Source organism: Misgurnus anguillicaudatus, chromosome 17 (assembly GCF_027580225.2).
Source record: "Misgurnus anguillicaudatus chromosome 17, ASM2758022v2, whole genome shotgun sequence".
Classification (NCBI taxonomy): Eukaryota; Metazoa; Chordata; class Actinopteri; order Cypriniformes; family Cobitidae; genus Misgurnus; species Misgurnus anguillicaudatus.
This window is the reverse complement of record NC_073353.2, coordinates 23148765-23162017: the sequence shown is the minus strand read 5'-3', so window position 1 is coordinate 23162017 and position 13253 is coordinate 23148765. Positions and strand designations below refer to the sequence as shown.

General features: G+C 36.1%; 1 protein-coding gene across 13 annotated transcripts in view; it reads left to right on the top strand.

Moving 5' to 3' along the window:
- The window catches only part of stxbp5l (syntaxin binding protein 5L), a 177626-nt gene that overhangs the window by 120408 nt on the left and 43965 nt on the right, over positions 1-13253 (top strand). For 9 of the 13 annotated variants that reach the window (XM_055216413.2, XM_055216410.2, XM_055216415.2 and 6 more), the window contains exons 8-13: positions 89-212; positions 1618-1693; positions 9550-9707; positions 10462-10534; positions 11672-11819; positions 11976-12043. In XM_055216413.2, the coding sequence (XP_055072388.2) occupies positions 89-212; positions 1618-1693; positions 9550-9707; positions 10462-10534; positions 11672-11819; positions 11976-12043 (647 nt within the window). The remainder of the gene's footprint in view (positions 1-88; positions 213-1617; positions 1694-9549; positions 9708-10461; positions 10535-11671; positions 11820-11975; positions 12044-13253) is intronic. The other 4 variants (XM_073855180.1, XM_073855179.1, XM_073855181.1 and 1 more) reach the window with 1 other exon arrangement.

The following is a 13253-nucleotide window of genomic DNA, read 5'->3' as shown; positions in this document are numbered from 1 at the left end:
TTGTGATACTACATTATGTAACCAAGATTCATTTTTTTTTATGTATTTCTGATCTGTGCTCTTCTTTTTCTCCATCTTTTACTTTCAGGCTATTCACTCAGTGAGCTGGCATCATGAGGGGCGGCAGTTCATGTGCAGTCATTCTGATGGCAGTCTGAGCATGTGGCATCTGAGAAACACAGCCAAACCTTTTCAAGTCACCTTTCCTCATGGTGAGTATACACACACACACACACACACACACACACAATGCATTATAACATACCAGGCATGTTGCCTGATGCACCTGCTCACTCGCAAGTTTATGAGTAATTATACCACGGGTCTGTTGAATGCTGTATTCTGATTGGCTGAGAAATGTTCCGTGGGTATGCATTAATTTCTGATAACAGCACACCTAACTTGTCAAATGTCTTAAAAATAGATACAGAGCAATGTTTGTGGTAACCGTGGTATAAGAGTAGTAATTGACTCCGGTCATTTGAATTATTTGAAAATAATGCACACTTGCGGTGTAACGGCACTCCGCTTCACGTCGTGTCGCATTGCACCTTGGGTGTGCATTATTTTTTTATAATACAATGGCCCGTCGTCAATTATTCCTTACATAACAAATGAGGATCTCAGAGATGCTAAAAATAATTTAAAATTTGTTTTTTATTTAAAAATTAAAATAATATTTTAATGCAAAGTTGGTCTACCACTTTATTTTACCCACGTAAATATCTGAAGTAAATAAAGTAATTTAATATTTTCTTTATAAAATTATTTGTTTTAAATAAAAGAAAATAGGGGCTGTAGCATCATACAGTATATGGAACATTAAATAAACGTATAGTCATATGATCTTTGAATGCGGTCCTTTGGTCAAGACTGTTATTTAAAACTGCTACATAGTTACAATGTAGACTTAACAGATAGACTTACAGATCATTTCTACCCTAATCCAAACCCTAACCCTAAAAGAAAAAAAAATTTCTGGAAGAGAATCCGTCCATAGAAAAGTTTTGTCAGCTTTTGGTAACTTTTGGGGACAAATTTGCTTAGTAAACCCACACAGACTTAAATACTGTACTTATTCAGCCATGATGACTCAGATGTCTATTAGTGTAAAGTGACTCTGACGTAGTCAGTAAACACACCCACTCAGCAGGTGTGTTGGTTATAGACGATGATTCAGTGTGTGGGTATGATTTGACAGGAATCAGTGATTCACTCTTAGTCTTAGTGGATAAGTTTGGGGTCTTAACCTTGAGCTCAGTGGGTTATATAAAGCTGAACAACGTCAGAAAGTTCTGGTGTAAAGAAGCAAGAGCATAAGGCATGAATTACACTACATTTACACAACACTTTCAAAATCTGAAAAGAGTTTAATATACTAAGCACTTTAAGACATCACTAACTACCTAACTGTCAAGGAAATTCGATCAATGCAGACACAGAAACACATTTCCTCACATTTTTGAAAAATCAAGTGCGTTTGAAATCTCCTAAAAATATGAAATCATAGACTGAGGGAAAACTGAAAAAGACAATCTGTACCCACAGTATCACATAAATCGGGACTAAAGTTGTCATGTGGCCCGCCTAAAATTCACCATATGTCTGTTTTCTCAGGCAAATCCCAGAGAGATGGAAGAAAAGAGTCTTGTAAACCCATCCTCAAAGTCGAATACAAGACTTCCAGAAATAGGTAAGACAAAACACACGTACAGTACAGACATCCAGCATCTCTCTTTAAAAACACAAAAGTACATCTCTATACTGTTTGCTCATGGCACAATCTGAAAGATTGTCACATCACAAGACAATATCAGACTTATTTACATGTTTAATTCATATTCATTATGAGCTTTTTGGTACCAATTTTGATATGAGTGATAAAGAGTGATTTTGTCCTCCGATTTGTTTGTGATAGATGCGTCCAAGTCCCACTCGAGAACCGTTATTGCTGGTTTATCTTGTCACAAAACAATTAAAGTTTACAACCTGCTTTTGAAAAGCCTCCTCAGGAGAGGCACAGAGAAAAATCATTTGAGGAAGCCTCCATCTTTGATTGTTTGCTTGTTTTCTCTCTGCTGTGTTCAAGAAATTGGTCATAAGTGGCTGTCGCTGTTTAATGAAATTTTAGATGAGTTTGGCTGTTATATTGTTTTTCCCACTTGTTTCTTCCTGTCAAAAAATGGCTAAAAGGCTGTTTGTACACAAAGTAAATGGTTGCTGTGAATATGCTTTTGGGTCATGTGTATAAAACCCTCTGAACACCAGGGACATACAGAAATAAAAAGTGATATAAAATTATTATATTTATAATGTAATATCTCAGAACACCACAGTAAACTTCTCTTATTTTCATCATACTGTGAAATAATATCACTTGATCACTCCATTAAAGCAAGTCAAATTTATTTTCGCACATGGGTTGTATTTGGAATTTATTCTTTATTGTTTGTGATTTGTTGGCTGATGTACCCTAGCAGGTGAAATTAGTTTTCGTCACATGGGTTATAATGCATCAAAGCATGTGAATAGACCTTCCCTCAGCAATTTGCTTTGCTTTCTGTTTTATTCTTAGCGTGAACGGTGCTAATTCGAACACCTTGTGTTTACCCCTCACACGCTCTGCTTTGAATTATAGTCATAAATGTGACAGCGTTCTTGAACTTGGGTCGGTGGTCAGACCACAGTCAAAGTGCAGATGACCTCATTATCGTACAGGTTAGATTAAAGGTCGGGTTCGAGTCATGAAATATCTTAAAGGCATCAGGTCTAATATTCTTCTCTTTATTGATATAGTAAAGCAGATGGGACATTTATGAAAGCAGTATACTATTCAGCTTTTAGTAACAAATATGAGCAGCGCTTTGGCTGTAATTTTCTATGATGAATTATATAATGTACGTTCATATTTCCTCTTATAATTACAAGAAAAAATTCTATGCAGAGAAGTGATGTGTTTTTATTGCTTAAATGCGCTAATGTTACACATTAATCAGTCTTAGCCTTTTTTGAATGCATTTATTTAAAGTACTAAGTAACTCGTATATTGCACAGTATATCCTTTTAAGAGTATGTGCAGAGTACTTTTCTACAGATATACACATGATACACATAGGACTTTGTCACTAAAACGTTTTCCGGTGTCTGAAATGCATATCTACTAACATTGGCCGTGAGACAATCAGGTCTTTCATTTTTCATTTTTATTCATTTATAAAGCACTACTAAAACAACAGAGTGTGTTGACCAAAGTGCTGCACAATATACAGAGGAAAAAGGAGAAAAGAAAGAAAAACAGCACGAGCAGAGCTAATAAATTAGTAAAAAACTAAAAAACCGATATCACCATATGGACACATAACCATACCATACAACAGGCAACTCAACACACTTCCGGCTGAAAGGCAAGATGTAAAAAATGAGCCCTCAGTCGACTTTTAAAAATTGTTAGCGTACGGGATGCTCTAATATGAGAAGGCAAACTGTTCCACCTCTTTGGAGCTGCCACTGAAAACGCCCGATCACCCTTTCGTTTGTACCTTGTTTTCTGGACAGCTAAAAGTAATTGGTCTGAATACCTTAGGTTTCTGATCGGGCTATGCCTTACTATAAGCTCTGACAGATACGATTGGGCTGACATATTCAAGGATTTAAAAACAAAAAAAGTTATCAAATAGTACCCCTAGATTTTTAACAGCGGGTTTGCAAAACGGGGTCAACTCACCTAACAGTGACTTTTCAGTAGAAGTGGGGCCGTCAAACCAGATAAGCTCAGTTTTGCTTTCATTTAAGTTTAAAAAGTTTGCTGACATCCAAGCTTTAACCTCATTTAAACAATGCATGAGTGGGTCCAGAGCATTTGTATTGTCTTATTAGGCCTTAAATGATCATGATGACCGGGGTCTGTAAATTATAATAATTCAGCGTTTGTCTTGATTCACTCATAATGATAGAAATCAACAGAAGCCTGAATTTTCATCACTCTTTTGCAAATAGGGTTTTTCAAGCCCATGCGCAGCAATTTTTGGTAATTTTCCACATAGTTTGAAAGAAAATTTTATCTAAGGCAGACCACTTCTAATTGAAGACAATCCACAACACTGCTTAAAAGATCAGTTTTCTACTATATGTGCCAACTGTTTGTGTTTATTTGCTGTCTACCTCATATTACGGTGGCTGATAAGTGCAAAACAAAACAACAAATCCAAAATCAAAACAAAAAAATTAAAGGCAAATCTAAAAAATGCCAAGTCAAAAACACAACGACAAATCCAGCAACAAAATAACAAGTCTGAAAACAAAATAACAAGTCAGAAAACAAAATAACAAGTCACGAAACAAAATACAAGTCCAGAAACAAAATAACAATTTAGAAAACAAAACAACAAGTCAGAAAACAAAATAACAAGTCAGAAAACAAAATAACAAGTCAGAAAACAAAATAACAAGTCAGAAAACAAAATAATAAGTCAGAAAACAAAATAACAAGTCAGAAAACAAAATACAAGTACAGAAACAAAATACAAGTCCAGAAACAAAATACAAGTCCAGAAACAAAATAGCAATTTAGAAAACAAAATAACAAGTCGGGAAACAAAATAACAAGTCAGAAAACAAAATAACAAGTCAGAAAACAAAATAAGGTCCGTGTACTTTTGCGTCCATTCATTTTTCCTTTATAAACCATGATATGAAAAATAAAATATAAACGGTTGTTGTATTTTTAAAATGCAATGTTAAATTTCAAAATTTAAATTCAAACTGTATCAAATATTGATGGATTTTCAGATTTTTGTTTATGATTTTTGCACCTTTATTATACATTTAAAAAATGCACAACTAAAATTGAAAAACACGATTATTAGCTATTTCACATTCAGACTTCTTTGGCAGTGCTTTGCTTTATGTAAACATAATCACTTTACGCATTTTGTAAATTTCTTCAAGTTTTGTCAAATTATGTTAACCCAGCAAGCAAAAACCGAGACTCTAGTCCGGCTATGTGCAATAGGAACACACTTCTTTTGCCAAAATAACTTGGAGAAGTACTGTATTCCATTATGTAAGCAACAGGTGTTCAAGGTGTTTGCTTTAATTTCTTTTACATGTTGTAAACATAAGCATCGTCTATTCTTGGGCTATTGGACTATAAGACTTTCACTGACAACCCAAATTTTGCCTTGTTTTAGCCAAAATTGCTTGCTGGGAAGCCGGTGAATGCGGAAGACAGATACACGTTTTATAATTAATGACTATTTTCAATGAACATGCAGTGTTGCAGTCAGAAACAATTGACTAGTTTTAGATTCAGCCTGTGCGCATCTGTCATCGCAACAAGTTATGGTTCAGCTCTTTGATACAGGTATTTAAACGCAAATCAACATTCATTCACAACGAGAAATGTCGGCGATCTGGATTAAAAGTGAACGCGAAGGACTGTGCAAAAATAGAGATATTATGCAGTATAAAAAAAGGCCGACGTCCGTCTGAAACAGTAAAAAAAGTAGTTTGTTATTTATATATATGATATAATATAATTTTCACAAATCAGGCTCTATCTAAAACAATCAAATTGGCATGAACACCGACTGCTTGTTGATTGAAAATAGCTGTTAATGGTAAAACCCCTGAGTTTCATCTTTTGCATTCAAACACAAAATCACAAATCAACATAGACAATTTATAGTTTCAAACTTTGTAGATGTTTAGTCATGCGAGTTATAATCTATGCGTTTTAATATAGTCTAAACGAGTAAGAAGACAGATATTGGGCCAGAGGACCAGAATCACATACATTTACAAATCATAACTAGATATTAAAGTTTGAAGACAAACTTTATGTTGGCTTGAAAAAGCGAGTCTGAACATTTTTAACAATTTCACAGGATAAACGTTTACTTGAGAAGTTTAGTTTAGTCTAGCTGTTTGCATGTTTTAGTATGATGCTAGCATGATTAACATGAAACTAGCATGATGCTAGCATGATTAGCATAAAGATAGCATGATTAGCATGAAGCTAGCATCATTAGCATGAAGCTAGCATGATGCTAGCATGATTAGCATTAAGCTAACAAGTTTGAAGATAACATTATTAACATGAAGTTAACCTGAAGCTATCATGATTAGCATGCAGTTAACATGATGTTAGTAAAGAAGAAAAGTCCGCACACAGGAATCCTACTAATGTGAAACATTTATTAAATGCCGAAAAAACTCGTGTATTACATTGATGATGGGCTAAGCCCGAAACGTTTGTATCTTAGCATCTTTGGCCATTAGAGTTTTTTCGGCATTTAATAAATGTTTCACATTAGTAGGATTCCTGTGTGCGGACTTTTCTTCTTTACTTTGATCTATATTTTGGAGTTACGCACCGGAGTTACCTTTGTATTGGACTAGAGGCGCGGACGCCATCCCTTCACACGTTAACATGATGTTAGCATGATTAGCATGAAGCTAGCATGATTAGCATGATGCTAACATGATTAACATAAAGCTAGCATGATTATAGCATGATTAACATGATGCTAGCATGATTAGCATCGAGCTAGCATGATTAGCATGAAGCTAGCATGATGCTAGCATGATTAGCATGAAGCTAGCATGATGCTAGCATGATTAGCATGAAGCTAACATGATTAGCATGAAGCTAACATGATGCTAACATGATTAGCATGATGCTAGCATGATGCTAACATGATTAGCATGAAGCTAGCATGATTAGCATGAAGCTAGCATGATTAGCATAAAGCTAACATGATTAATGAAGCTAGCATGAAGTTAGCATGATTAGCATGAAGCTAGCATGATTAACATGAAGCTAGCATGGTGTTAGCATGATTAGCAAGAAGCTAGCATGATGCTAACATGATTAGCATAAAGCTAGCATGATTAGTATGAAGCTAGCATGAAGTTAGCATGATTAGCATGAAGCTAGCATGAAGTTAGCATGAAGCTAGCATGATGATAGCATGATTAGCATGAAGCTAGCATGATGTTAGCATGATTAGCATGAAGCTAGCATGATGTTAGCATGATTAGCATGATGCTAGCATGATGCTAGCATGATTAGCATGTTGTTAGCATGATGCTTACATGATTAGCATGAAGCTAGCATGATGCTAGCAAGATTAGCATGAAGCAAGCATGATGTTAGCATGATTACCATGAAGCTAGCATGATTAGCATGAAGCTAGCATGATGCTTACATAATTAGCATGAAGCTAGCATGATGCTAGCATGATTACCATTAAGCTAGCATGATTAGCATGAAGCTAGCATGATACTAGCATGATTAGCTTGAAGCTAGCATGAAGCTAGCATGATTAGCATGATGCTAGCATGATTAGCATGAAACTAGCATGAAGCTAGCATGATTAGCATGAAGCTAGCATGATGCTAGCATGATTAGCATGAAGCTAGCATGATGCTAGCATGATTAGCATGAAGCTAGCATGATTAGCATGAAGCTAGCATGATGTTAGCATGATTAGCATGAAGCTAGCATGAAGCTAGCATGATACTAGCATGATTAGCATGAAGCTAGCATGAAGCTAGCATGATTAGCATGATACTAGCATGATTAGCATGATGCTAGCATGATTAGCATGATGCTAGCATGATTAGCATGAAGCTAGCATGATGCTAGCATGATTAGCATGAAGCTAGCATGATGTCAGCATGATTAGCATGAAGCTAGCATGATGCTAACATGATTAGCATGAAGCCAACATGATTAACATGAAGCTAGCATGATGTTAGCATGATTAGCATGAAGCTAGCATGATGTTAGCATGATTAGCATGAAGCTAGCATGATGTTAGCATGATTAGCATGAAGCTAGCATGAGGCTAGCATGATTAGCATGAAGCTAACATGATGTTAACATGATTAGCATGAAGCTAACATGATTTAACGTGAAGTTAGCATGATTAGATTGATGCTAGCATGATTAGCATGAAGCTAGCACTATTTAGCGTGAAGCTAACAAGATTTAACATGAAGCTAGCATGATTTAGCATGAAGTTACCAAGCTACATTATGAAATTAGCATAAAGCTAGCATGAAACTAGCATGAAGCTAGTATGACTTAGCATGGAGCTAGCATGAAGCTAACGTGACCCAAAGACCCAACCCCCATGTCTCTATGATATTCAGATCCAAAGATATAAGGCTTTGTTTATTATGTTGCTAGGGTGCTCACATTTGGTTGCTAGGGGCGTGGCTTAACACCTCAATAAGAATCCTATTAAGACTGATTGGATGCCTGAGTAAAATGAGCCCACCCCTATGTCTCTGTGACACTGTGCTGCAAAGATATCCATCTGGGCTTTTTATAATGGTAGTCTATGGGAGATGTTGCTAGGGTACCCAAAATTGTTGCTAGGGGTGTGGCTTAATAGCTCTGGGGCGATCCTAAGAGACTAATTGGATGACTGAGTAAAATGAGCCCACCCCCATGTCTCTACGACACTCTAAAGTGAAGATATTCCATCTGGGACGTTTTTATTCCCTTATATGGGCATGTTTCCTGCCCCATTATAAGTCAATGGGAAATTTTGGGGGCCTCTTACACCCCAGGGGTACAGCTTACACCCCATTGTGATGTATGTTCTTACACAGCCTGTCAGCCTCCTTAAATATGGTAAGCCACAAGGTTCTAAAAGTTTCTCACTCACAGCTATGACCCGTCAAAGTTTGTCTCCATGTTAAGTCAATGGGAATTTTGGGGTCTTTGAGCGCCCCGTTTAGGAATTCGGAAGGTCCCATCAGTTAGAAAAGATATAGCACACTAAGTCAGACCAGTCTGAAGGTCCGTGGAAAATTTGGTGCATATTGCTTGAAAGCTCTAGGACGAGTTAGTGTCAGAAATTTTGGAACAGAAAAAGAATAAGATATAAGTTTAATAGCAATAACAATATATTGGCTTTTTCAAAGCCAACATAATGAATAGAATGTGATGTTCACGTGCATAAAGCCGTGCTCTGCGAATTCACAGCCAGAAGAAGCCTTAATGTGAAACGGCAAAACTGTGTAAGTAAAGAAAATAAATTACAAGAACCAAAATTAGCATTTTTGTAAAATAAAAAAAAAACGTTTCCAATTATTTGCTTTTCAATTGTAAAATACTATTAAATAAGTAGAATAACTTTGTATTTTGGTTATCTTTTCACCAGTTAGAAAACAAAAAAAGTGAAAATCACATTTTTCGTTTTTATATTTATGGGTTAAAAAATTAAAATGAATGGACGCAAAAGTACACGGACCAAATAACAAGTCACGAAACAAAATAACAAGTCCAGAAACAAAATAACAATTTAGAAAACAAAATAACAAGTCAGGAAACAAAATAAGTCAGAAAACACAAAGTAACACAAAACGTTTTTTGACTTTTTATTTTATTGTTGGATTTGTTGTTGTGTTTTTAGCCGTTGTGTTTTAAAATTTTTGCTTTGATTTTGTATTTGTTGTTTTGTTTTGCTCTTATCAGCCACCATACTATATATGTAAAAACATGACATGACACATGGTCTACTTTCGGTCCTCCAGTAGTGAAGCTTTCGTCGTGTTTTCTGGGGGTTTGTCGTATGATAAGGCAGGACGAAGACCCACCCTCACCATCATGCATGGTAAAGCCATCACAGTGTTAGAGATGGACTACCCAATCGTGGACTTCATGGTGCTCTGTGAGACGCCCTATCTAAACGGTAAGTACACTGAGCAGTGAAATCCTAGCAATCTATGTTTCAGTTCAATGATATCAATGGTTTAGTATCCTGGTTGTATTTGGGCCATAAAATACCAAAGACTAGTAGAAGAAATTGTTTTATTAAATATTGCATAGGTATAGTTTCATGCCCCAACAAACTTCTCTCTTACAATTCAGTGATTTACAAATGCATTAACCAAACAGTTAAAACAGCGAACTTAAAAGAATAGTCATTTCCAAAGTGCAGAAGGGAAGTAGTATCATTCCTTTTCTGATTTGAAATTGAATTTCTTCAGACTTTACATTTGTATTCTTCAGAGGATGACAGCTTTGGCTCTGTTTAGTCAAGGGGAAATAGCATTGCTGTACCTGTCTCAACTGAAAAGCAAAGATGGCCAAGAAACTGTCAAACACACATAAAGTACTCACATGCACATAGATTACTACCCACAATACACTGAATATCTTTTCATGCTGAAGAAAACAGCTAATGGCTTAACATTTGTATCTGTTTTACCTGAAAATTATGAACGTCATTGGGATTTAATTGTGTTGAACAATTGAAAAATTATACACACAACATAAACATACAACAACAAAGTCACATGTTTTCCTTTTGGTTTCAAAATAAAAGATTACCATCCCTTCCCCACAGTGGATGAGTGAATATTTATAGTTCTAGATTCATGGATGTTGTTTTTTCGAGTTCATGAATGGTAATGTGTTTGGGAATGTTGTGTTTGTATTGACAGAGGTTCAGGAGCCATATGCAGTGGTGGTTTTGCTGGAGAAAGATTTTGTTGTGGTGGATCTAACACAGAGCAAGTGAGCAGTTTCCTCTAGAGTTCATCTTTTCAACTATCATGCTTACACACTTCATGTCCTGTGTGAGTGTCTGAATGATGTAACCCGATGTGATGCACCTCAGTAACACCTCAAACTGGTGCTTTTCCAGGGGCAACATCGCCCAACACCCAATATATTGTGTGTGAGCTTTGTGGAAAGTGATTTCATTTTGAGTTTGAGTCTGTGTGCGTGCGTGCATGTGTGTGTGTGTGTTTGTTTGTTAAGAGTAAATGTCACTGGAGTTGTCACTCATACGCATCAATCACATGAGTTATTATTAAAAAACTGAGCCAGGGCCAGCCTTACACACACACACACACACACACACACACACACAGTCCATTTGACACTTTTGCCATAAAACTTTTGCCAGTTTGACATGAAAAGTTTTCTTAGCTTCAAGCCAATTCTTTACAAGGACACGATAAAGAAAATAAACACACTGTTGCACTTAAGTCCTCTCAAAAGCAAACTGTCTTTTTTATTTAGTTTTCAACTTAAAGTGATTTATTGTTAGAAATGCCCTTCCTGGCACTTTCAAGCACTTTCAGGATCTGTTATATTGAAGCAGTAAGCCACTCAAGTGATTTTACAAGATGTTCTTGGGCACAATATGTACTAGTATAAAATCACTGTAATGCACTGCCTTGAGTGCCTTATTGCATTTATAAAATGAACAATTCTTCTGTCAAGTAATATAATTTGTGAAGCTTGTGAAATATTAACTGAGCCGAGATATATTGAGAGAGAGATCTCATTTTATATTCCTTAGACACATGATAGTAATTAAATGTAAAAATATCAGCAACATGTTGTTGCCTGAGGCATTAGGAAAAGGAGCAGCACATGCTTTTTTATATTTAATACAAGTAGCCCTCCAGATTATTATAATTTTATCTCTTCAGGTAGCTCACAAACAAAATATGGTTTGAGACCCCTGCTGTGGGCTGTTTACGGTTGCCTGTAGCACCTTAGCATATTAATATAAAATTTCATTATATTAGCCAGTTTAGTACAATCGCCTTGAACAGGATTCATCCAATCACGATTATGAGTCACAGCTATCCGCGTTATAATTGCCTGTTTTTTATTAAGAAGTCCCTTTCTTCACTACAGTTTTCCCATCTTTGAGAACCCTTACCCCATGGACATCCACGAGTCTCCAGTTACGTGCACGGCTTACTTTGCTGACTGTCCCCCTGACATCATACCAGTGCTTTATTCCATAGGAGCCAAACACAAAAAGACAGGCTACAGCCACAAGGTTAGTCAAAGTAATTGATACACATGTCCTTTGTCGAATGTGTCCTTTTTGTCCCAGTAATCACTTTGAAAATACATTATCTTAAGACATGTTTTCTGATGAATTGTGGGTCAGATGTGGTGGTGTTCTGTTTTGTAATGTTATGCGTTTGTTCAGGAGTGGCCAGTCAGTGGTGGTACATGGACTGTTGGTTCGCAGACGTATCCAGAGATTATCATCACAGGGTAAGGGTGTGTGTATTTCCAACCATCAGCTGTGGCTTACAGCTCATGTCAGCATTAAGAATTATTTTATCATTTACAGTAATTTGCTTAGAATACAGAATATTATAAATGCTCACATGCTTTATATGCAAATTTAGAAAAATAGAATTGTGTTCACCTCTGCCAAAGAAAATAATGTAAGCATAACCAGGACATATTGCCATTAATAGAAGAATGTTTTTGTTTTCTTTGCACTTGAACTTTACTCTCATCTTTTGCATTTATTAACCATGATGATAATAATAATTATAAAAAAATAATTACTAGAGATGCACTGATATTTTGCCAAAAAGCAATTTATCAATTTATCTGTAAAGCAATTTATCAATTTAAAAATAAACAGCCATTATTCCTGTCAATTAAAAAGGGTCAGGAAATGCATCAAATTGTGCTGTGTGTTAATGAAGTGTTTAGCGAAATCATCAGCTTGATGTTCAGTGTCGATGGTAATTAGCTGAATGCTATTAATTCACAAAACGTGAAAATACTATTTTAATATTCAGAATTTAGTTCATGTGAGTTATGAATGTTAATTTGAGTATAGGTTTGTTCAGGCTTGGCTCCATGGGGTGGCCAGAGTGGGCCTGGCCCACCCAATCAGAGGCTTGGCCCACCCTGGCCCCACACCACATAACAGCCAATCTTTTAGTCAAAAATCTGTAATGTTATACTATATTAACAGTGAGAATAATTCTTAAGAAAAACAGCATTTCAGATACAATTTACATTTTTAGTTTGTAACAGGTTTGTTTAGGTTGATGTAAACAGTTATTTTAAAAGAACTGCCCCTTTTTAAGAAATAAGAATAAGAACAAGAATAAACCCAATTCTTACAGTTCATGCTTCACTCAAGTAACAGGTTTGTTTTGGTTGATGTAGTTATTTTAAAAGAACTGCCCCTTTTTTATCAAATCTTAAGTAACTTAATTACAGGCATGAAAATCCCTCACCTTTCGGCGAAATTCGCCGTTTTGAATCCAAAAAAGTTGACCCACGTGAATCATGTAGATTCGATGAGAAAACATTTTTGGGGAGTAGGGGGGGTATGCGCGCGTTGTTTGAAGACGCGCCCTTCGCCGTCATCCAAACATGTATCCCAGACATTAAATTTGTTTGTTCATGCTGCGCTGCAAAAACCGACAGGCAGGCAGGTGACATCAAAGTATCACGA